The 25,095-nt window shown below is 40.7% G+C and overlaps 1 protein-coding gene across 1 annotated transcript; it reads left to right on the top strand.

Moving 5' to 3' along the window:
- Positions 1 to 268: 268 nt before the first annotated feature.
- tent4a (terminal nucleotidyltransferase 4A) lies at positions 269 to 20,171 on the top strand. The gene is made up of 13 exons (XM_073463480.1): positions 269 to 1,271; positions 4,476 to 4,599; positions 6,195 to 6,241; positions 6,338 to 6,458; positions 7,453 to 7,560; positions 11,258 to 11,386; positions 11,576 to 11,789; positions 13,102 to 13,228; positions 13,313 to 13,416; positions 13,666 to 13,847; positions 14,295 to 14,453; positions 14,627 to 14,806; positions 16,702 to 20,171. The coding sequence occupies exons 1-13, from the start codon at positions 442 to 444 to the stop codon at positions 16,864 to 16,866; spliced, it is 2,490 nt and encodes an 829-aa protein (XP_073319581.1). The 5' UTR covers positions 269 to 441; the 3' UTR covers positions 16,867 to 20,171.
- Positions 20,172 to 25,095: the final 4,924 nt, after the last annotated feature.

Below are 25,095 nucleotides of genomic sequence, written 5' to 3'. Positions count from 1 at the left end.
CCACTGGACCACAGGACCCTTATTAATTACTGACGTTTTACCGTGTACTTCATTTGTTGTCCAATTAAATATTTATCAAATAAAAATTCAAATATTTATTCTGTGCAATTCATCAACCGGCCGGAGTGATGAAGGAGTGGGCGGATGGGGGGCGCAGTCATCGTTTAAGAAACCCCTCGTAGAGCGCATGCGCATGGATTTGAAGAGAATACGCCATATTGAATTCCCGTAGGAAACGGCTAGCATTTTTTTTCCAGCTAGCGGTGTAAAGGGGCCACTTTATCAATGGTCCTAATTCGGTTTAATGTTTAAATACGTCTCTTTTCATTACCCCGGACAGCGTAGCGACCTTTGAAAGGTCCAGGAAGCGGCGCAGATTCACAACGGGCTCGCTAGCGTTAGTTAGATACTTGTAGGGGGGTTACCAGAGGAAGAAGTTGAATGGATCCGAGGGTAGCTTGGATTCAGCCCGAACAGAAAGGACCTGCGAACGCCTTATGGATGCACGTCTGGGAGACCTCTCAGGGAGTACGGACACTCTCCGCTCAGCAGCAGCTCCACAATCAAAACCACAACCAGAGCGTGAATTACGCTGCGTTGGATGTTTTAAAAAATGTGGCGACCGCGGTGGCATCGAGTAAGAGCATTTGCAGCAGCAACGGTAACGCTGCTGCCAGTTTGAGCAACGGCAGCAGCCATCACAGCATCATGAACGGCACTACGAGTATTAGCGGCACTGCGATTTCCTCGCTGGGGATAGCGCTGTCCAACGGGAACCTACACAACTCCTTCTCCACGGCAAACGGAGCCGAACCTGGTGAGGGAAAAACCTTGCCCCAGAAGACGGGATCCGTCTCCTCCTCGTCCTCTTCACAGGAATCCGGGACGGACAGCCCCCCTTCCAGCTGCTCACTTGAGAGGACTATGGGTGGAAATGTAACGGGCAACATTAATAAAAACGTCGGGGGTGCCAATCTGCTCTTCAGCGTGAGCGACAGCATGGACAATAATGTCAACCTTTACCACCATCATCACCGTCACCTACAGGAGCACCCGGCTTTCAATTTACAGCAGATTTGCGCGAAGCGCCATCAGGTTCACCCCTCTGTACCTGTAAATCACACACACAATCACCATCCAGGCCGAAGGAAAAGTGACAACAAAGCGAGCACTTATGGGATGAATTACTTGCTTTCAAACTGCACTAATGGCAATTATGCGAGCACTTGGACGCCCTGGAAGACGAGGAAGTACAACCCTGGGGTCCTCGGGTGAGTGGCTGAACACTACAGCGTTAACATCTTGAGGATCGAAAAGCTAACGTTTACGTTTGTCCTTTGCAGCTGGTTTAAAATGGTCAAAGGCCATTGGTAATCCTCGATTATCTGTGTTAAGTACTGTGGTACGCAAAACGGGATGTAGCTTTTCCCCCTCAGCAGTCAGATATAACAGTATGCCCAGCATTGCAGAGTACTGGAGTTAGGCTGGTTGCTGGATGGCTAAAAAAGCTACCGTTAGATTAGTTGCGTAAAGACGGCGATTGTCGCCCAAGAAAGACCGGATGTGCTGTGTTTGTCTGCTGAAGTTTGAACTGAGCCGTATAAAAAATACCAAATGCCAGCAAACTACTGACAAGTACGGTTACAAAACATATATAACGTGACTGTGCATAATGATATAGCAAATTACGCCACTGAATTGTATCGAGTAGTGTTTTCCAGGGGGTGATTTATTGAGAAGGTTTTGACCGGATGTGGTGCCTTATAGTGTAGCCCGTTAGCCTGACTTAGCCTAGCTAACGGTTCACCCTGTTGGCTCCGTGTTAAAGTTAGAAAACCAGCTATTAAAAGACAAAAACGATCAACCTTAACGTCAACCAAATGAAATTGGGTCGACTTTGAAAGTAGGGTCGAAACTGTAAATAACAAACGAAAACAAATATGAAGTAGTACAACATGCCCTGGTATTAGCTGACGGGTTGGATAACATTTAACTTGTGTAATGGTGTGTAAGTAATGTGCATTCTCCCTCGGGATATCTACAATGTGCCTAAACTATTTTCATATGCGTCATTATAAAAAACTAAGCAGTTAGAATATGGTCAAACTTTTGGGTTTAAACGAGGAGCCTTTTATATTTAAATTGAATGTTTTAATAGTTTTCCCTACATTTCATTACACTTAATTAAAACGGATTAAAACTATTTATCAGTATGTTGAGTTACTCCACTATATTAAATTCTGGATAATTGTCTCTTACACAGAAGTCATTTTTAGGTGCAGTCACAGTTAGTTCTCTCTTTTTCCAAGTTAAACTTCATGGAGCTCTCTGTCAGTGTGACAAAACAGACAGAAGTGAGACTTAATGTACATACAATGTCCCATTGATAAATTTGTCTTATGTATAAAAAAACACACACAGTTTGATTACATCTTAACTCGAGTATATATTTTTAGTTAATGTCACTTTATTGTAGTTTGATATGTATGACTGTAGGTATGTATGATACCTACATTGTTAATAAAAGTTGTGTCAGTGAATATATCATATTTTTGACACAGTTATAACGGTAGTAATTTTGCTCTGTCAGGAGCCTTCTTCAAAAAAACAAATGGACAAGGAGCTTGCAGCTGTGTTGCAGGACCTTGTGATATTTGTAATGGCTGGTTGCACCCATCTGGGAATTTTCTGTACAAGGAATCGGTGTTTGTCATGAAAGCTCTTCCACATGCTTGAGGCCAATTTAACAATAATCCTAACATTAAGTTAACTGGAAATGTAAGTTATTCATTGACGTTTTGTCCTGAAAATAGTGAATGAGCAACATATTTAACTTTCTTGTGGTTCTACAAGTTTTCTGATGCAAGTTTTGGCGTGTGCACTGACTTTTCTTGCAGTAGTTTGCCTTCAGGGACACCCTTTGAAGTCCCACATAGAGGGATGCTGCATTGACATTTTGATAATCAGGGATGATGTTTGGGTAAATGGGGAACTGTTTGTGTGGCAATAAAATTGATTCCACAGTAAGACACATGGCTGCCATAGACTGCACCAGTGAACCGCATTGATTACTTCAACAACGAGCCCTAATGTTGTTGAAGAGGTGATGTCTGACTCTAAACTAGTTTGTCAGGAATGGCTGCAGTAACAGTTCTTATTTTGACTGTGTGGGGCCCAACAATAACCGTGCCCTCTGTCAGCGGTGGATTATTGGCATGGATACGCCCCGGCTTGCTGGCAGAGAGTTTTCACCAAAAGAGTGGGCACATGGGCTGACTGCATTTCCTCCAGGGCTCTGGTAATTGATTCTGACAGTCTCCCTGTTCTGTATTTCACACTGACATCATGGCATGCATTCCTAGAAAAATGAATGGCCGCAGGGTTGAACAGAGTTCCTCTGTTCAGAGGCATTTGACTGGTCAGAAATCTTTACATTATATGTACCCCGCCGCCATACAGGACCATATCAGCAATAACAATAAGGGCTGGGAGTCCTCGGGCATAGTCTGGATGATATGGCCCTCAGTGTTTTTACAAAAGCCTGTTTTCACATTCCTCTCCAAACCTCAAAGGTGTGTGTTGCTGTATCAGCATCTTGATGAAGACCAAAATGTCCTCACTGATAATGAGATAAGAATTCTTAGTCTCCCTCCCCCCCTTATGATCACTTTAGTTCTTAATTATTTCCAGGCTTGTGGCTATGTTAAGAGCTGTGGTTAAAGTTGATGTTATGGTTAGGGCTACGCAGAGTATTAAGGTTAGGTTAGAGAAATAGACTTAAATTATTTGTGGTCCTAAAAAAAATTAAGAGGAACTTGCATGTTTTTTGTCACGGTGTTTAATTAAAAAAAAAAAAAAAAAGAGTAAAGTACAACTCATGGTTTCACATTGTTGTGATTCTAAAATAACAATCACAAAATAAATCATGTTTAAAGCGATAAAAAAAATAAATGGAGTCATTGTACAAGAAGAGTAATTATAGTTTTATGGATTTTCAGACTTTACACATACATTTAATTACATCAGCACCAATACTGATCCAGTGTATTGCTATGGATCTTTTTTTGCAATCTGACAAGTTGAGTAGAGTCAAGCAGAAGCTAACAAAGCAAAAAGTACCTCATTTTCAGTACAGTACAGAAAATACTGTGCTGTTGCTTTGATTCCCCAGCTCTGGCATGATGGGGGTTAATCAGAACACTGATAAGAAGGATGCATATCACAGGCCATCTGTTTTTTGGGATTTTTTTGGGGGGGGGGGTTCTCCCAAAAAGTAAGCCAAATCTGGCATGTGTGTAAGTCAAGTTTTAGCAGATGTCCTCATGTGATTGTTAGTTGTATATAAGTAAAATGAAAGCAAAAGAAATATATTTCACATCGTACACAATTCCTTGTCTTTAATCTATGTTTCATGTGTAGCAGAATATCTATTGTGGTGAGAATAACCCCTATCTGTCTTTCTCCTTTCTGTCCAGACTCCACGAGGAGGTGATGGACTTCTACAACTTCATGTCTCCTCGGCCAGAGGAAGCAGCTATGAGGAAAGAGGTGGTGAACCGGATAGAGATGATCATCAAGGAGCTGTGGCCCACTGCAGATGTAAGATACACACTCACGCACACACATACACACACACACACACACACACACACACACGTCTCTGTTTATTTGGATCAACTTTCCCTCTTACAGGTTCTTAATATCTTAGAGAGCAGTCTCTTAAATCACACAATCCACTCGTGGAGGAGGAATTATTGGCACACAGACAAACTGCCATCTCAGATTGCTCATAAATCTTGTTGGAATACTGTTTCTTTTTAAAGATAAGGCACTGTTTGTGCAAGATAACACCTACTTCTTGTATATTTATTTAACGTTTTCAATCCACTAACTACTTCACATGAGTGAGGCGGATCAGAGCTTGCCAAAAGTATAGAATTTGTTTGGTAGTTATCCTAATTGTATAAAAAATACACTTTTGTAGCTGCTTGGGATTTTCTTAAACTTTAAGGAAAAGGTTGACATCTTTGGAAGTGTACTTATTTGCCTTCTTGCCAAGAGTGAGATAAGAAGATCTCACATCTGTATGCTAAGTATGATGCAACCACCAGCGCCTGGCTAGCTTAGCTAAGCACAAAGCCTGGAAACAGGGGGAAACTGCTAGCCAAGCTTTGTCCAAAGGTAACAAAATACATGTACCAGCATATCTAAGTGGTATCTCCTTTGTTAAATACGTACAAAAACCAAAGTCTGAAGATGGCAATTTCCAGGGGGGTTATGTACCAGACTGTTTCCTTGTTTGGGAATAGTAAAATTCCTGGAGTCTCTACTTGTTGCCTAGCAATCGGTCCTGGCCAAGAAATAGTTTGGCTTACAATGTTATTCCTCTTAAAGCTAACCAGGAAGTGCATTACACTGATTCCGCTGAGATTTAAATTAACACACCACAAAGGAGGTGAAGCTGCAGAAGGTAATTTAATCAAAAGTAATTTTAAGTCATTGTGTTTTTTAAAAAAAATCCATTTATATACTGACGTGCACTCACTGTGTATGTGCAGAAATAGTGATGGAGGGTCCTGCAGCTGGTTGAGTAGAGCAGCGACGTAGGGTTGATGTAATGCCGCCTCTCATTACTTAATCATGTAAAACACGCGCTGTGGTGATTTGTTGGCTGCCAGTCTTCCCCCTCTTCCACTGTGAGTCAGATTGTCAGGTAAATGGATCAAGCCTGTGATTTGTACCAGCCTCCCTTTTCATTTCAATGTATTAATCCCGGCCTGTCTTAGTGCCATTGCCTTGTTGTATTTACCAGACGGGAAGGGAAAGACCCCCACTCTGCTTCCTTTTGAGAACTTTCACTTGCTGTCCCCAAAGACAGAATTTCTTTTTTCTTTTTTTTCCCTAGCTATTGTATACTTAATTTGGCAGCTTATTCAACTTGGCAGCCATTACTGTCTCAGAAGTAGAACCTGGAAATACCTAGTTCCTGATAGTTTACAAACATCATGACAGATGAGCTGTGGTTTGATACAGGATCTGTAACAGTTAGAAGCATGTAGCCAAGCCCTTTATAGTTAGAATGTGATAGGACAGTGTGAAATTGGTAAGGGTCATATGTGCTGTCTTTAAGGCTAACAGTTGAACTACAGTGATTTTGGTCATTGATTCAAATGTCTTCAACATTATTTTTCCAGGTCCAAATATTTGGCAGCTTCAGCACAGGGCTGTACCTTCCAACAAGGTATTTATGTTTGAAGAAAACTACTACAAATTTTTCTACCTGGTGTGATTTGCTGGCTGGTATTTTAACATTCTGATTTCTCCATTTTGCCCACAGTGACATTGACCTGGTGGTGTTCGGGAAGTGGGAGCGCCCCCCGTTGCAAGAGCTGGAACAAGCTCTTCGCAAGCATAACGTGGCCGAACCTTTCTCCATCAAAGTGCTGGACAAGGCTACAGTGAGTAGTGGCACCGGGAGATGTTTTTACAGACACACGTCATGCTGTGTTCATATCAAGACCTTAAAAAAATGCCACACTGGTTCAAAGCAACAGATGCCCATCAAATACACAAGTGATTTTGATAAAGTGACGATGATATTATGATATTCCATGTGCACTGATGTAACTATAAATGGTTTGGCACAATAGAATTGTTTGACAGTTAATTTTAGTCTTGCTTCTTCACAGTCAGTGATAAAAATATTACAGCCCCAGTAAATGGGAGACCAATTGGAATAAACCCAGCCAAATCCAATATTGGCAGCACTTTCTACATTCGTAAAAAAAAAAGTTCCTTTGGACTTCAGATGGTTAGTTAGAAGTATAAAGTGTTGGCGCCTTTTACTCTTATCTCCATGGAAATATGAGGGGGAAAGAAGACACTCAATTAGTCTCTTCCATCTGTTTGCGTGATAGGTGGCACACTGCCAGTTGTGTGGTTATTTTTCTGTTCAACTGTAAATTTACAGTTGGCTGTTTATACCCACTGTCATGTTACAAGAGCAGTTGATACTCAGCTCAGCTCAAGTGCACCCAAAATTAAAACTGGTCATCAGTTACTCACCCTTGAGTCTGTGATACATCACTGTTTGTTTGTCTATTAATTTGAAGTCAAATCACTATTTTGCAGTTTAAATAAGGCTACATAACGTAATGTGGGACCTTCTCTGGTGGAAGTGTTTATAGCTACAATCCCAGAGTAGCATGATAGCTCTGTAGCGTGCACTATCATCCCGTGGGGAGGCTAACCACTGCGAGCTGCAGTGCTGTCTTGACTGACACGATAATAAGCAGTTAATGGCTGAATTTTCTTTTTTGGATTCCTTCTAAAAGGCTGTCAGTCGTGACAGATGGGTTTTTTTCCCTTTAATTTCTGCACACAGTGAAAGTGTCTTTAGCTGATGAGTTGACTGTTATGTTTGCTAATACATGTCACTTTTTGTTCCCCCAGGTGCCAATCATCAAGCTGACAGACCAGGAGACTGAGGTGAAGGTGGACATCAGTTTCAATGTGGAGACTGGAGTCAAGGCGGCAAGCTTCATTAAAGATTATGTTAAGGTGAGAAATGTAGTACCTGTGGTGTACTGCTGTCAGGATCTACAGCTTACGATTAATCTTGTTATCTTAGTGCCAATTTTTTTTTTACTGTGGATGCTATTTGCACCAAGGTTAGACTATTCACACCTGGGTGTTCACAACTTAGCCGAGTAGTTAATTTACATTGTGATGACGTCACATATTTTTAAATCGCCTTTCTCGGTTCAAGGAAAGTTGTACGTATACAAACCCCCATAGATCAAAAATGAATAATAGTCAAAATTGGGCCTGTTTGCAGTTCGAGGTGTGCTCTCAGCAGTTTAAAAGACGTCTCTTTTATGATGGTGTTCTGGGGAAAAATGGTTCTTGGGCTGCGGGGGAAATTTTCGCTGCAATCCCAGGAGTGACCACTGGGCAAATTTGGAAACAAGGCTGAGTCTTTGTATCCAGGTCTATAATACATTCATTGGTGTGACTGGAACCCTGGTCTCGCAGTGAAAGTCCCGTGTTTGACCCATTCATCCACCATAACTGCCGAGCTCTCGACTCGTGCTCATATCACTGTAATGCGGGACTTGCGCCCACAGCTAGCATTCAATCACAAGTACAAATTATGGCATCGGTTACTAGCCCTTCACAGCACAGTAGTATTAGCCAATCATGGCACAGAAGACTAGGTGGAAGACGCTTGGGGAAGAACAATAATGCTAACATGTAACCATGCTTGCAACCGATTTTTTGTGGAGGTGAGGGGGCCAGGTGTCAATAGCTGAATAGGTTTGACTTAAATAGACCCACAATTGGTAACGCTTTAAACAACCATCATTAATAAATGGTAAATTATAGTTTATTGAATTTAAATTAATAGTTATTTGACTGTAAAAAGCCCTTGAAATGTTTTATAAACCATTTATTTAGAACTGGTGATTATAATACTTTGCAAACGATTAATGAAGAGTGTGTCGTTTATTTATAAAAATGATCTGGATGGCCATTATAAAGTTGTAACTGATGTTTATAAACCTTTACGATTGCTTAATAAATGGTTTATAAAGCTTTTTTTTTGTTTAACAGTGAAATAACTGTTGACTAAGGTTTAATTAACTATAAATTCACCATTTGTTAATGATGGTTATTATATAGTGTTTGAATGGTTGAATCGGATCAGAAAGCATCACATGACGCACAAAAAATCCATTTGCACATTTTGCAGCTGCATTTTAAAAGCAGATGGGGACTGATTTAAAGACTTCACAGACTAAATCAAATTGTTCCACAACGCACATTACAAGCAATACATAGATGGAGTAAGAGAGCAGGAAAAGGTCATGAAGACAAATTTAAATAAAAGCCACCAGAGGAGTCACATAATTACCATTTTACAGTGCGGTCTATATACAGAACTTTGGAAATTCCCTCTGTAATTCAGAAGCCAGCAGTTTTTAAAGCATGACACTTTACTTACTCCAATCTCGCTTTTACTCGTCTCATTTCCAAAGTGAAGTTGGAACGAACCCCAGCAACCACGCACAGTGTAATCTTATTTCAAACTGAGCCTCTGTGTTGCTGAAAACCTCTTCGCCAAATGTACTCAGCAGAGGTGAAATCCACCCCGTGGCTCTGACAGGATTCCTGCTGAAGGTGGATCTCTGCCTGCTTTAGTCACGGTTGTAGTAGCTGCTAATGCAGGAGAGGAATTCCAGGTGCTGATGTTCCAGCACGCTGTAAGGTTTTGGCTTTTGTCCTTTGTTGTTGTAGTTTTTGTATCACTGCTCTCTGAAAACATGTCACTGCTTGAAAGTTGACAGCTCTGCTCGGCATTAATCCAGTGATAGTCGATGTTGTTAGTGCGTGAGCGAGATGCACTCAGGTCACCTCAGAGTTAATCCTTATATGTCAGGTTCCCATGTAGCCAGTTGGAGCAGCGTTACCCTCCAGGTCTTGTTCTCACTTCTTAAAAGCATATTTGAAAAGTCAACCAAGCCCTGCTGCTCCACTGGCACAGAAATGCACACACAAACTGCCAGGAGGACATGCTTCCTTTTCAATTGGAAAATGAACATATTTGTAATTCCCATTTTCAGGCCCTCTGGGGTTTGAGCACATTATCGAGTCACAGGCACTAGGAAGCCTCGTTGAATACCTTTTTAAGAGCGTTTGGCCCAGTTGGAAGCTAGATGGAGTATTTATTTGCTAAGTAGGGGGGTAGTAATTCATATGTAGCACTGATTACTAATTATGATTATTCAGCTGCCTCGACTTACTAAAAAAAATAATAAGATTGAATAATTACTGTCTCAGCTGTGGCATCAGCAGGGTTTTCTTTTCTGGTTTGGCAGCATGAAGCTTCCTTAACAGTATGCAATGGTGTATCAAAGTTACTATGGAAACACGACTAATGTATCGAGCCTGACCGATACTCAGTTTTCGGCAACAGCAATATTAGGGAGTAAAAAATTCCAATCAATATGTTAGCTGAGATGCACACATTTTTTTAAGGTCCTTGTAATTACTGTTAAAGTAATCAAGGCTCTTATAAGTCCTTCTAAGATGCTGATGACCATTAATAAGACTATATAGTTGTTAATAATAGCATCATAAATATATTTATTGATAAATTATAAAACATTTATGAGCACTTATGATAAACTTGTTAACAGTTTATAGATGCTTAAGAACGTTACTAAAAGCCTAATGAGTTACTTATAATCGTTATAATCAATGTTGGTCAAGTTCCCTCCAAAATGCAATGTACATATTACTACGTGCTACCATTTAAAAGTAATAAATTACTTTACAATATTACATTGTTGACATCGAAGAGCACTTGCCCCTAAGGCCTAGACGTTACTACAGTAGGCGGGGAGATTTTTGGCCTTCTGTTATTGTGCTAAAAGCAAAAGCCAAGGAGAATAAACTTAACTTAAAATACCGTTTAAAAGTGCATACTAAATAATTTATTAACCTTAATAAGGCATTGTTTTGATTTAGTTCTGGTAGCAGCAAAAAGGACAATTAACTGCCAATAAATACATAATAAAAGTATGTTTCAATCTTAATAAATCAGTAAAAGTTAAACTCAGTAAATGTGTTTTGTAATGCTTTTTTAAAAATGTGTTTATAAATGCTTTATTTATTATTTATACCTTGTTATAGTTTAATAATAAACTTTATCTTCTAAAATGACACCAGTGCAATGAAACTGTAAACCTCACTGGGAATTTAACATTAAGTGTTCATATCTGTAAAAAGTGTGTCTGTATAACTGTATTCTGAGGCTGCTGGTAGTGCTGGTTGTTTGACCAGAAAGTTTCACAAAATCCACTGCACATCCACAAAGATTTATCTGCATGGATACCTATTACGTCTTTTTTAAAGGTTAGGGTTTAATGGTTCCAAGGTTGCCTTATAGCAGCTGAATTAATTCATGATTTATAAAATGAGTTGCATCAAAGTTTAAAGGAAACAATGAACTGTTCCTGGTCAGTGATGTATTAGAATTATTTGTATCATTTGAATAATTTGCTCTTAACTTTGAATGTAATCTCGCCCCGTCTCTGAACTCACTGAACCCTATACATCTCACCAGAAAGCCCCACTTCTCCTCAGTGACCCATACAAATGAGTGAAATTTAAATCTTTTTTTTTTTTTTTTTATATGATTTTCTTCTTGCCCCGAATTTAACTGAATTAACCGTTCTCATTCTGTCTCTTTCAGATGTATCCAGTGCTGCCTTACCTGATCTTTGTGCTGAAGCAGTTTCTGCTGCAGAGAGATCTGAACGAAGTGTTCACCGGGGGAATCAGCTCTTACAGCCTCATCCTCATGGTCATCAGCTTCCTACAGGTACAGAAAGATAAAGACTCACACACACCCCAAAACAATGCAGAAAGTAGTTCTGGTGCAGGATGTGATTGCAGTTAGCGTTTCCTCACACATCCAGTGTCGCACACATCAGTGGTAATCTTTACTAATGCATAGTATTACCTGTTGTTGTAATAAATCCTCATCCAGTCTTCTGTGCTGTCTCTTAAGCTCCATCCTCGCATTGATGCCAGAAACCCCAACGAGAATTTGGGCGTGTTGCTGATCGAGTTCTTTGAGTTGTACGGCCGCCATTTCAACTACTTGAAAACAGGGATTCGCATCAAAAATGGAGGCGCATACATAGCCAAAGAGGAGATCATGAAGGGCATGACTAATGGATACAGGCCATCCATGCTGTGCATAGAGGACCCACTGCTTCCAGGTGTGTGTTTCACAGGTTTACCATGAATATAATGAATAGAAATGGTACAATACTTAGTATGAATGAATAGCTGAGTACAAGAACAAATGCCAGCTCACCCAGAAGTCAGAACTTTTCATAGGTCATGTCATGGATATTCTCGAAGAATTCATAGAAAAACTTCTATTCAATCCAAGGGACCTTGTAAAATCCTAAAGCTGTACTCCAAATACTTTTTAGTTATTTTTTTAAGATTGGCCCTCTGAGCTAAATTTCTGCATGTTAGTGATTCTTTGTATGTGTATTCAAAACCTAACCAGTATTTTATTTTTCACTGGATCAGGTTGAAATTTATCCCGAACATTGAAGAAACCCTCAGGGTGATTTGCAACATGTGTTGATTTAAAGAGTTGTTGCAGAATAGTTATAGTAGGCTTATCAAGAATCTTTCAATTTCAAAATGTTCATATTTCCACTAGTTCAGTCACTTTGTTGCCACCAAATTATGATTCTGTGTAGTATTAATATTTATATAGGTTATTTGGTCCTGCAAAAAAAAGTGTCACAGATCTTGATTAATATACCTTTGGAGCTGAAAAACCCCTCTTGTATTTTTCCCCAAAGAAGATTATTTTAATTAGTTGTAGTATTAATATAGAAATAAATTAAATAAAACCATTGAATATAATTTTGCCGTCCAAAGTACCAATAAATGAGCTATTTAAGAAAAAAAGTTGAAGTAATATCACCTTTTGAATTTTTTTATACTTCTGCAATAAATATTTTACACTCAACATAAAAATGTTTCAGGGATATTAAAATAATCCTCTCTGGGGAACTATACAGTCAAAATATGTTACAGTGAGGTCGTCAGCTCCATCTGTGGCACTTATTTTTTTATGCAAGACCAAAAAACTTCTAGATGTGATAGAACTTTATGAATACTACACAGAACCAAAATTTCCACTAGTAGAAACTAGTGGAAATCAAAATTTTTGAAAATAAAAGAGTCTTTGTTTGGATGATAATTATATGTTTATTTATTTAATTACTGTAAACATTTTGCAACAACTTTTTAAATGAATACATGTTGCAAATCATCTTTAGGGTTTTTCTTGGATGTTCAGGACAATAATATGTATGTCATAATAATAATGCGTTATTAAATATTTCTATGTACGAGCGTGTCATGTCACGCAGCAGAGTTTAGAAAAAGTAAAAAAGGAAGCAATACAAACTCAAATCACAGGTTGAATACTGCTGGGCCAGATAACATCTCTTCATCCCTCAATATTTACTTTTGTGTTGCTGTGTTTGTCTGTCCTCCTTGTAGGTAATGACGTGGGGAGGGGTTCCTATGGTGCCATGCATGTCAAGCAGGTGCTTGACTATGCCTACACTGTCCTGAGTCATGCTGTATCCCCGCTTGCACGGTCGTATCCTAACAAAGACTGTGAAAGGTTAGTACTGAATTCATTGAACAGTGTGAAAGATACCCAGGATGAAAGCGGTGCTTTTTTCAAACACTTCTCTCTTCTCTTTAGCACCTTGGGCAGGATAATCAGGCTGACCCAGGAAGTGATCGACTACAGGGAATGGATCATTAAGAAGTGGGGGGGCAGGGATGTGGCTCGAACTGACAACAGAGGTACGGGTCCTCAGACTTAAATATACTGCTCTATAATAAAATAGAAACTGCTTGAAACTATGACTAAGTATTTTATTATGATAAGAGGAAAATGACTACAGCTCAACAGCTCAAGGAATTTTATGAAAACAATAAATTTGAGCGTACAAAAGACGACTGAAAAATGATGTCCTTTAAGTATAAATAATAAAATCCACTGTGAAAAGCTTGCAGAGTGATTAACTGAACCTTTTCAACTGTGTTTTTTAGTTTCACCTCCCAAGGAGCCGGTGTCGGAGCAGGAGCCCTGTGTGCTCGGTGGTGGTGTGGGGTCAGAGGAGCAGCAAAGGGACTCGGTGTCGCCCCACAGCGCGGACTCCCCCATGTCCATCTCCAGCCCCCAGCAGCACTCCTCAGCCTCCTCTGTCTCCTCGCTGTCCGGATCAGACAACGTAAGAAAACACACGCAAGATGAGCAGATAGGCACACATTGTTAAAGCACATGCTTATTGCTTTTTGTGGGTAAGAGTTTCTACCTAAAAGCGTTTGAAACATACAGTGTTTGTCAAGTAAATTCAGACATAGTGAAGAGTTAATTAATATAAGAGCTTCTCTGTTCAGTCAACACTTATTTGTATGAAACACCCATGAAAAACTGCTAAATGTTACTGCTACAGACAGAAGCACAGTACAATTCCTGGTGATTTTGCAATTGACATCCAACAAGATGGAGTAATACTGCCACCCACCTGAGTCTGTTTTCTCCAACCCATCAGATAGAAGCACTGAGACCCAGTTTGCATCAAATGTAATTGTTATGTTTAGATGGAAGCACACAGTAGCTACAGTGGCATACTTGGCCTTGCTCATCATCTTGTCCTTTTGGTGTGATTTGCCAGGACTCTGATTCAACGCTGCCGTGTCCCGTCCCTCCGCCAGCCCTGCCTCCATACCCGTCTTTCCCTCCTCTGGGCCTAGCTTTACCACCAGGCCTCAGCATGGGCACGGGCAAGCACGGTATGGGAGGACACCCACTCCTCATGCCTCCAGGCTCACAGGTAGGCACATAGAAATGTCTGTGATTAATTATAAGGGTTAGGTGGCATTAAGAGAAGTGTAAACGTTTCAGACAAAACGGCTCTAATCGTAAGGGTGTTTCTTGAGTGGACATGTTCAGACTAGACGTTGATGCTCTTTCTTGTAAATAATTCTTATCCCTTCTGTCCTCCAGGCTCGCGTCTCACTGCCCGGTGGTCTAGCAATGCACTCCATACCTGGCAGACAGGTGTGTATAGACACCGGGCTCCCCCCCTTCTTCCACATGCCCCCCCTAGCCCATGCCCATGCTCATGCCCCTGCCCCTTCAAGCCCCCAGCCTCCGCCCAGCCCCCACTCCAGCCACACACACAAGGTAGGCGCCGGATGCCACAAACGCACAAGGCAAACTTGTCTTACACACACACACACACACACACACACACTCTCTCTCTCAGACTCTTTCCATCTCATACATTGTTTCTCCTCAGCAGTCTCCTTTCTCTGTCAAGTGTCTGAATTCTCTCTGTGTCACACTCAATTTTTCCTCTCTTCAATCTAGTCGTGTAACAGCTGACATGAAATTGAAATTGCCATCTGTAGTCCATAACTGATCTGTAAACAATAACACCATCAGTGCTGCTCTGAGGCCTGATGTTCCAACATCTGGTGTGTACCTGTTGCCATGGGAATGACATAAAAAGGGACATTAAACATAACAGCGTAATCCAGTTTTTAGTATTTATAGCCGTCTGGCTTTTTAAAGGAACAGTTCAACATTTTGGTTCAGTTAATTTAATGTTAACAAATACAAATATAAACATATGGCTTTAAAGTAGGCCTAGATCTAAGGCAAATGTTAGTTTCTCAAAACTGCTATTCCATGTATCAAGAGCCCCGTCCCCTTTTTGTAAATAGGCCTGTAAAAATGTTGTGTAGTACCTTTTAAGTAACATTCTTCATAGGGTTACATGTACGTCAAGTCTGTTTCTATTTTCTACTTTTGTCACATTTTGCCTTTATTAATACACCAACTTTTCCACCTTAGCAAAGCGTAAAAACTATTTTGCATCATTTAAGTGGTTTGTTTTTTGCCTTTTCCACTCAGATTATTAATACCCAAATTTATTTACGCATTTGTTTAAAGTAGTGGTGGGACTCGATTAAAAAAATTAATCTAATTAATTTGAGGCTTTGTAATTAATTAATCTCAATTAATCGCTTATCAATATTTGACACGTGAAGCAACATTTTTCAATTTAAATGGATTTTGGTATATGACTGAATCAATGAAGAGACACATAAATGAGCTTAAACAACAAAATCGTGTTTTTTTCAATATGAATGAAGAATATTATGATTGCATTGTTCACAAGGCACAAACCAGTGTGTTTGTTAATTTGTCAGTTGTGGACTCATTTTGGCTCTGAACCCTGTCATCTTGTCGAGTGTGGATTGGCGACACTGCCTGCTCAAACTAGGAGCGTTGTCTGTGCTAGCTGCAACATGTTTGGCATTGAGGTGGTAGCGGAGGCTGGAAGTGCTCCAGTGATAGGCAAATTCTTTCTTGCACAATTTGCACACAACTGTGCTTTTATCCAGGTTTCCACCTGGTAGTTTTTTAAAACTAAAATTTCCGCCCACCGAACCCAGCAACGACTTCTCATCGGTTTCTATTTCTCGTGTTGTGTCCTGTGCATCAGTATTACGGGATTGCCGGGAACTCCTGCAATGAGCAACGTTCCGCGCTGTTTGGAGTGCAAAAATAAATTGCGATTAAATGCGTTATTTTTTTTTTTGACGCGTTATTTTTTCTGTAATTAATTAATCGTAATTAACGCGATAAAGTCCCAGCCCTAGTTTAAAGATATTTCCTGTTGGGTCCCATAAATTCCAGTTAATTCCCATGGAGTTTCTACCTTGAATATTCTGGGAATTTTTGACTATAAAACCATATTTTGTTCTTTTAACTATTTTTTTGAATGAATTCACCAAATAAGATATAGCATCTTAATCAGTTTTAGAGATACTGATAGTGAGATTATTTTTCAAATTTGGAGCCAGCCTTTCTAGCTGTTTCATGGTGTTTCCAGCCTTTATGCTAAGCTAACCACCTGCTGACTGTAGCTTCATATTTAGCATACTGATATATGAGAGTGGTGTCAATCTTCTTATCAAACTCTCAGCAAAACTCTTTCCTTTTTGGTGCATTGTGAAAATGAAAGTTGAATTGTATTTTTCCTCTCTCCCTCTCTTCTTTCCACTCCTCAGAACGGAGTCAAGTTCAATGTGAAGGGCTTCCACAACCCACCTCTGGTCAACAACCCTGTTCTGGCTAACCGCGGACACACACACGCTCACACGCACACACAGTATCACCGCAACACTTGGCGACGCAGAAAGAGGGACAACCTACCGGTTAGCCTCAGCAGATAGAAACCACTCCTGTTCCCCCTCCACTTTTCCTCCCTCTCCTCTCTGGCTGCGAGAGCCTGGCTCTTCGTTCGTCCCGACGGAGGATGGACGGGCAGACAGAGGACCAGAGACCAGCAGTTTTCACTCTGGGGCTGCCGCCACATGGAGCAACAGCCCTCAGCTCTGCATCTTCCTCCTACTATCTCTACCTTTCCATTTCTGCATGACTTTTGTTCACAGTTTGGTAGTTTCAGTATTATGTTACTGTCAGTATTTTGTTTTCCTCATCTTGGTTTCAGGTCAGTTCCTGTTTTATTTTATTTTTGTAGGACTCGGTGGTGATGCCATTGCCAAGTTCACTTGACCTCGTCTTGACCCCTGCAGCCAAGCTGCCTGTGGTTCAGTGTTACTTTACTTTTTTTTTTTTTTTTTTTTACAGTTTATATACTTAAGAACAAGCGGTTTTTCATTTTGTGCAATAATGTTATTTTTTTCTTTTTGGAACTAAAGTAAATGCTTATTTAATTTTATGTGTGTATATGTAAAGGCTTTTTTATACTGTTTTATTTTTGTAGAATTTTAAATTTTGTTTACGAAACCTTTCCCCAGGCAGCATCTCTGGAGTGAGTGTGTGTGTGTGTGTGTGTGTGTGTGTGTGAATGTGTGCATCATTTGTTGTTTCTGTGTGTGAGCAGGAGTGTATGCACCTGTCTATCATAAGGTTGAGATGGCCCCCCCTCCTTCTCTTCTTCTCTCCTCTCTTGACTTGTGTTGTTCTCTTTGTTAAAGAGAAGCAGGAACAGGAAGGGATACCGAATGCTTGTTTCGAAAACCCTTTCATTTTTCCTTCATCTGTCTTGTGAAAATGGGCGAGGTTAACATGAAATTCCTTGTGGAACTTTTGTTCCTCGGTCCACTTAGTCTAAGGCATCCTGAAGGGAAGTGGAGGGATGAAAATTGCACCCTCGGATATCCTGAGACATGAGGGGAGAGGACGTACTTCTGTTTTGGCCTAAAAGAGGTAGCTCCCGAGCAGACAGAGCTTTAGCAGTGCCACCTCGAGATTGTGTGTATGTGTTTATCTCCATGTGTGTGTCCCTCATGGGACTGTGTTGTTGCCATATTTTGTCAGTCAGGGGAAGGCTGGCAGTGGCCTGCTAGTTTTGTCTTGGCCATCTTTCTCTCCGCTGGAGGCCATTTTAAAAGAAAAGCTTCCAGACAGTGCAGGATTTTGGTCTGAAAGAGCCTGTTCTGTTGAACATATATGCTAGTGTGTTTTTCATTTTTGTGCTTGTCTCTTTTTATTACATGTTGTAGGAGGGTTGGGGCCAAGAAGGCAACAGCTTATCTGACTTGAATTTGAAGATCAAGATTAGGGTAAGAGGGCAGAAAGCCACTGATTCCAGGTCAGAGAAATCCTCTTATTCTCTCTAGTCGAGGGACGCGGTCGCGGAAATCTGATCCCCACAGGCTGAGGTCAACTCTCGCCCGCAGCTGTAAATCAGTGCAGACCAACACTAAGATTCTCAGCGATAAGGTTTTCTCCTTCGTGGTCCTGGACAAAGGAGAAGGAGGGAGAGGGAGGGGGAGTCTTCCTGAACCAAGGACCCTAGTGAAAGGGAATTATATTTTGATTCCATTCAGGAATCTTGTGTATATTTGATTGCCAGGTACTTCCGCTAATTGTTTGCAATGCCTTTCTTTGTGTTTACTTGGAGTGTGTGTACGTCGTATTTTTCCGCGAGCACACCGTGTCACACAAATACACACACTCACAGACAGGACTGTCAAAGGCTGTGACTCGCCCAGAACACTACACACGCTGGTGTTATTACTATGCAAGTGGATTCTTCTAATTATTGTGTCAACTCTTTAGTCTTTTCATTTCTTTTTCTTTTTTCTTTCCAATGACAAACACCGCTTGTTGGACTGGAGTAACGTTACTGACTGTCAGACTCGCAAGCCAACTCATGTGAACTCCAACCGCATCCCCACAGCCCCGTTGTATTTGTATGAAGGTCCTGACATGTTTCAAAGTCTAGTTTTCTACATGTATCCGTCAAATGTAAGGAACGGGGGGTTGTTAATGTCAATGGTTGGGTCTGGGTCTGTGTAGTGTGTGACATAGTGAAATGTGTGTGAGAAGGTGTTAAGACTCATGTCGCACCACGACAGGTTTTTAATCAGACGCCCAACGGTTCATGAGCAGGTGCACCCAGAGAGCGACTTGCACTCTGCAGGTGCACCTATAGAAGGGGCCAATGTGTCCACCAACAATTCTTTACTTTTTACTGAGACTTCTGTCAGTACTGTTACACTTTTTATGTGTTCTTTTTCTTTAAACCATGGCAACTCTGATCCCTCAGTCAAAACTGCACCGGGCATCAATTCGACCTCAGATGAAGGGTTTCTGCTTGACAGATTATGAGCTAATCATCACCTCCAGATAGAAATTATAATTTTAATGATTTGACCAAGAAATATCATTGATGCTCCCAGCCATGATATCATAGCCTTTCACCCCGTTATTCCCAATGGGTTATTATCCTCTTCTTTATTATTTCCATCCATAGGAAGGTGATCACGTTGGTGCATGAAATGCTCAGTTCCATGCAACCCTAGCCCGATATAAATTGGATGATAAGTTGGATGTAGTCAGCAAACCCTTTTGACTCTTTCAAACTGCGTCCCTGACAGCCACGTATGCTTTTACAAATCAGAACCAGCATTGATGAGAGGCTGAAAATGAAATTGGTAATGGAAGGTTGTTGACTGGGTAAGAGTTGCCTGCATATTCACAGCAAAGACTTGACATGCAGTATCCTAAGAAGTCTGTATGGATTAAAATCTCTGTGCATCTCAGCGGTCCGATGTAGATCACTCTGTGTTCACTTTTCCTTCGTCACTTTCTCTCTATCCGACGGTGGTGGAAATGGTTAAACAAAGGTCTTGGTTGTGCTCCAGCACATTGCCTTCACTTCACACTGATTGGTGTAAGTGACAGTAAAGTGAAGCACCACAGAGTGGCTGGGACCGCTGAGACTTTGACGTACACATGTACATGTAGATGCAATGTAATATTACCCTCATTGCAATACAATGAGGGATCTTAAACTGGCGGCTGCTGTTTAGAGAAAGGTGGCAGCCCCTCTATGTCCTGGCTGATTCATGTGAGCAGTGGCCCTCTAAATGGACACCTAGCTACCGGTGGCCACAGGGAACCACTGTCCAGCTTTTGTTTTTTTGTTTTGTTTTGTTTTTTTGACATTTTTATGTAAATATATTTTTTTCTATTTTATTTTTTAATAAACATTTTAAAACTGCCATTCAGTGGGTGTTTTCTTTTTAAGTGAAAGTGTGATAATGTGTATACTTAAAGCAGCATTTAAGGGGCAATTTTGAAGATATGCCCAGAATTTTAGTCCAAAACATTTAGAAAATGAACATCTGTAACATTTTCAACCGAGTGTGAAGAATTGAAGATGTCTATGTGTTGTGCTGTAGAGATGTCTACTGAAGTTAGCATGCTATCCAGCAAGACTTGGCCCGTCCTGACTCCTTATCCCACTTTGTACCACAAGAGGCGACAGTGTGAAAGCCCCCTTAGTTTAAGCCTGATGATGTGAAAGTGACAGATTTGCTACTTAGGCTATACAGTAAACAAAATAAACTCACGATATGTAAAGAAAGGAGATATTTTTACACCTAACAGTACACTTAATGAATTAAGGTTCCTTTCTTTTACCAAACGAAGACGAGCTTAAAAACCTCACCAACTTGTTATAAAAACCACACTCTTTTCAAACTTGACATACAGTGGTTTATCTTCCTACAATCACTTCTGGTTTGGTCAAAATAAATCCTCAATTCACAGAGTAAGATGTGACAATATTCCAGCTCTACACACCGTTTTCAGTCCACTGCTGATATCGGACTCTTCCTCAGTCCTCTGCCACGTCATGCCTCACCTGCCATGTGTTCTCGTCCCTGGAGTCTTCATCTGGTCCTGGTCAGAGCCCCTGTCTTCAGAGGCTGTTCACTTCCAGCCTGTTGTCCAGCCATGTTCAGTGTGTTCAATCCCCGTTGCTCCTGGTGCCTCCTCCATCATCCAAGGTTATGTTGTGAGTAGACTCCCTTCAGCTATTAGGCCTACTTAGCTCCACGACTAACTGAGCTACTTTCCGATAGTAACTAGTCACTATACCTCAAGATAGCAAATACTATACTGAGCAGCAGTAAGCGGTTATGCTGCCCCCTATAGTTTTGGAGCTACCTTCAAATTCAGGTCATGTCTTACAAATTATACCTTTAATACATTTCTGGCTATTTTGCTAGCAGCCCAGCAAGCTGTAAACACAGCACAGTATATATCATTGTATGCTATATTATCATCGCATACATTTTCAACTAGACATGGCAACAATAACATTCATTTGGCAAATGCAAGTTCAGCATTCACTCCTTTAGGCTTTTGTTTTGGCATCAACCAACTTGTGAGGGTAATATCTGCCTCTTTAGCTGCTAAACACTCAGCTATATTCACCAGCTAGCCTCTAACTGCAGGAGGGCTACAGTGGGCTCATCTGCCTGCTGTGGGTGGGTGTAGTGAGACTGAGTCAAAACAGTAAAGGTGTAGGCCATAAAACCAAAACAATTAGCTGGGAACGGTTTTTTTTTTAGAGCAGCCTTTACATTATGTAATAATAATTTGATCCATTCTACAGATAAAAATATGGACTTGTGCAGCTTTAAAGGTGCACTATGTAGGTTTGGGGAGGAAAATTAATCAGACCAGAAATATCTACATTGACTGACTGGATTTTTGTGTGGACCCTGCCACCTTTCTAGCTTCAAACAGTGTTCTGGGGACCCTATTTTCCTCTGAGAACAGCTTGTTCATTCAGTTATGGAAAAAAATAAACATGTCATAGTTTGTATTATTACCTAATTAATATTGCAAATATTAAAATTCCAAAACTACATAGTGCTCCTTTAACTTACCATTTTTGAAAGCTTGTTAATTAGCCTGAACGCCTGGGGTTTATAGTTTAGTTCCCACTGTGACTGTGTGGCTTTGGTATCTTCTTCAGTCAACATGTGCTTCTCCTCATCAACACTGGGTGGTGCACATGTACTGTACTGCTGCTGGGGCTGCATCAGCCCAGCCTTTTCAAACATAAGGCTGCTCTACATTGCAGGGCTCTTTGGTGTCTTCAGTACGCCTAAACCCCTCGAAACCAAATATAGAGGCGTTAACTCCACATTGCCAGACTTTGTCCACGGGCTTCACATTCAGTCACACCGGGCCCTCGGTGGATGTCAGGTGTTTGTGTGTGTGTGGTTTTGTTCAGGATTAGGTGTACTGGCGGTGCTGCTTCTCATGATAGAAAAGCACAAGTCCAGCCAGCTCTGAAGCACCTGCCCAGGCATCTTCGTGACGATCCTGATCCCCTTGTCTTAACCTCGCTTACATGAACTCTGAACGGGGATAAAGCTGAACTACAGTGGGAGCCTGAAAAGATTAGACCAAAAGCTTGGGTTGAACAAGGTGAAAGAGGCAAGAAAGTAGGAGCATTTGAATTGTAAAGCAGGAACCTGCTCAAAAGTGGGATATATGGATTAGTGTTCAAAGCAGGTGAGGATGACAAGAAAAAGATGAAGAGATGAGAATCAATGGTCTCTCAAAGGAGTCTGAGTGCTCTTCAGGGGACAAACTCCAGTAAGAAAGTTAAAAACAGAGACGAGTTAGGAGCTCCTCTTTGTAATGATGTCTAAACCTGTCTATTCAACTTAAAGAAGGCTGTATTTTCACAGAAAACCAACAGAAAACCATCTCTGATAAATAAGCTGGAGAGGAATCTGTCCAGTAAACAGATTGCTGGCTTCGGTATGTCTGAGCAGTGCCAGCAGTATTACCTGATGACCCAGGCCAATAGTCTCCCCTCAGCCAGAGCTGAATTAAACAGCTTTGAGTTGAAATTCTCAATGCAAGGCTGAATGAACAAGTCAGTGATTAGCTGCATCCGCACTTGGTTAGAATCTTAAACCAGAGCAGAGAGAGGACAGGCAGCTGAGACTTCTCCTGTTTGACTCTAACTGATCATTTAAAATTTACTTTTCTGCTTGTGATAGGGAGCATATTTGTGTTGGATTGAGATAATGAGACCACAATATTGTTGTACAAATTGTACAACATTTTTTAAAGGATAAGTTCACCTATACATAGTCATTATCTATTCACCCTCATGCGAAAAGAAAGCGGGGTGTTTCAAAGTTGTATGGAGCCATTTTAGGGGTTTCTTTTGTTTTGTTTGTTTTGTTTTTTTATATTTTAAAACAAGTCTCCATCTACTTCAGTTGTTAAGGGGAATGCTGCAACACTGTTTTGCTGTGAAGCTCCAGAAATGTTTTGTGGAAACTTAGAAAACAATATGAGGGGGAGCAGATCATGACTGAATCTAACATTGTCAGCTGAGGACTGCCATCTTCACAGTTTGAGTATGTTTAAGAGCTCTGAGTAGCTTAAAGCCTCTCGTATCAATATTTTTCAACATAAGTCAGTCCGTCATATGACTATGTGGAATACGAAAGGTGTCACTTGTGGTAACAAATTATCACACAGTTCTGCAGTTCACTTCAGTTTTACGAGCATTTCGGCGTTTTGAAATCACCGTTTTGATTTTATGGCCCAAAACTTTTTGGGCCATAAAAAGTTTTGTAAATGTAAATTTGTAATTTTTTTTTTGTAAATTTTTCAGAAAAAAGCTCCAAAAAGCCAGTTCATCCTGCCTAACCAGCACTAAACAGCAGACAGGCAAAGACAGCAACTAGCTGGGGAACATAGTGGAACATTTAGCAACTAAAAAACTTCTAATGAGGTAATAATACAAACTCAGAAATATTTATCTTTTCCATAACGGAATAAACAAGCTGTTCTCAGAGGAAAATAAGGTCCCAGAACACTGTTTGAAGCTAGAAAGGTGGCAGGGTCCGCCAACGCAAGTGTAGTTAAAGAATGAACCTCCTCCAACCTTTCCCAGGTTGTTTAACATGAATCATTTTGATATGGCTGTGTAGGATGGGAAGAGGAGGGACATTTATGTAATGACATAAATATATCATGTTTTTACGTCCTTGCTTTCCTGAGAATTATCTTCCATTCCTCAGATTGATCTTGTGACCCTGAGGAGGACCTGACCTGAACCATTGCTTGAAATATTAACATAATCAGCCATGGTTATCATAATATGTACCACTGACACTGAATGACAGTGAGTTGTTATGATTTTATGTCAGTAGCCATTTGTTACAAACCAGCTCATTAAGTGTTGTATTTACAGTGTACAGTGCCGAGCGAGAACACCATCTCCAGTACTTAATGATGTTGTAAATCCCCAATATTTTTCCAGGGAGTCTTCTATCTCAATGATCATCCAGTTCTCAAGATTTTGTGCTGGAGCAAACAGAGCCAAACTGCATTTTAACAAGCCTGGTAAGAATCCCTTGCAGAATAGCAATCAAAGGCAATTAAAAGCCTGATTAACTTAGCATTTTGTCGATTCCCAGATACTTTGCGTATCTCTCAAATAAGGAGTTTTTTGTCAGGGGAGCAAATGCAAAACAGGCTGGGTGTACGGCGCAGTTTAAATAACTGTGTTTGATTGAGAAAAACATTGCGTGTGGTACCTAATGAATCCCACAGTGTTCATCTTAATGAGGAATCAGGAGTTCTCTGTGTGGGTGGCCTCTCTCTCTCTCTCTCTCTCCATCACTGTCTCTCTCTCACCCACCTTCCCATCTTGATTGCTACTTATCTAGGTCATCTCCGTGTGTTTTAATCACCGTTGGGTTGAGAGAGACCCAGTTAGGTGATGAGGCCCACTTCGTTAGTCCTGCCACAATTATCATTGTTCGTGCTCAGCTGCAGCTGCTCCAGTTCAATATTCACAAGATGCTTTTTAACCTAGATCCTTTTTAGCCCTTTAATATGTTCAACAACTTTATATCATATATTGGAGACCAAGGAGCAGATTTAGTTTTGACCTTTTAATTTCAAGTGCGCTTCGGTGAATCCATTAGACAGGATTGATCTCCATCCCTGCTGATTTCCCAGATGAGTAAAGGTGGATGTGTGATACCAAGCAGGCCCAATAATATCGTCCACTCACTGATTTCTGACAGTCCTGCTGGATGTAATATGTCTGTTTCTGTATTTGGTCTACATAAAACGGCAACACACAGAGGAAGCCA

This window comes from Pagrus major, chromosome 3 (genome assembly GCF_040436345.1).
Source record: "Pagrus major chromosome 3, Pma_NU_1.0".
NCBI classification, from domain to species: Eukaryota; Metazoa; Chordata; class Actinopteri; order Spariformes; family Sparidae; genus Pagrus; species Pagrus major.
The sequence above is the reverse complement of the archived record's forward strand: the minus strand, read 5'-3'. Positions and strand labels throughout refer to the sequence as shown.

Bases quoted from the DNA above. Each gene is read 5' to 3' on its own strand.
- tent4a (XM_073463480.1), top strand. From the start codon at position 442: ATGGATCCGAGGGTAGCTTGGATTCAGCCCGAACAGAAAGGACCTGCG. The intron at 13,848-14,294 runs GTAAGAAAACAC...GTGATTTGCCAG, and splicing joins CGCTGTCCGGATCAGACAAC to GACTCTGATTCAACGCTGCC. The intron at 14,807-16,701 runs GTAGGCGCCGGA...TCCACTCCTCAG, and splicing joins ACTCCAGCCACACACACAAG to AACGGAGTCAAGTTCAATGT.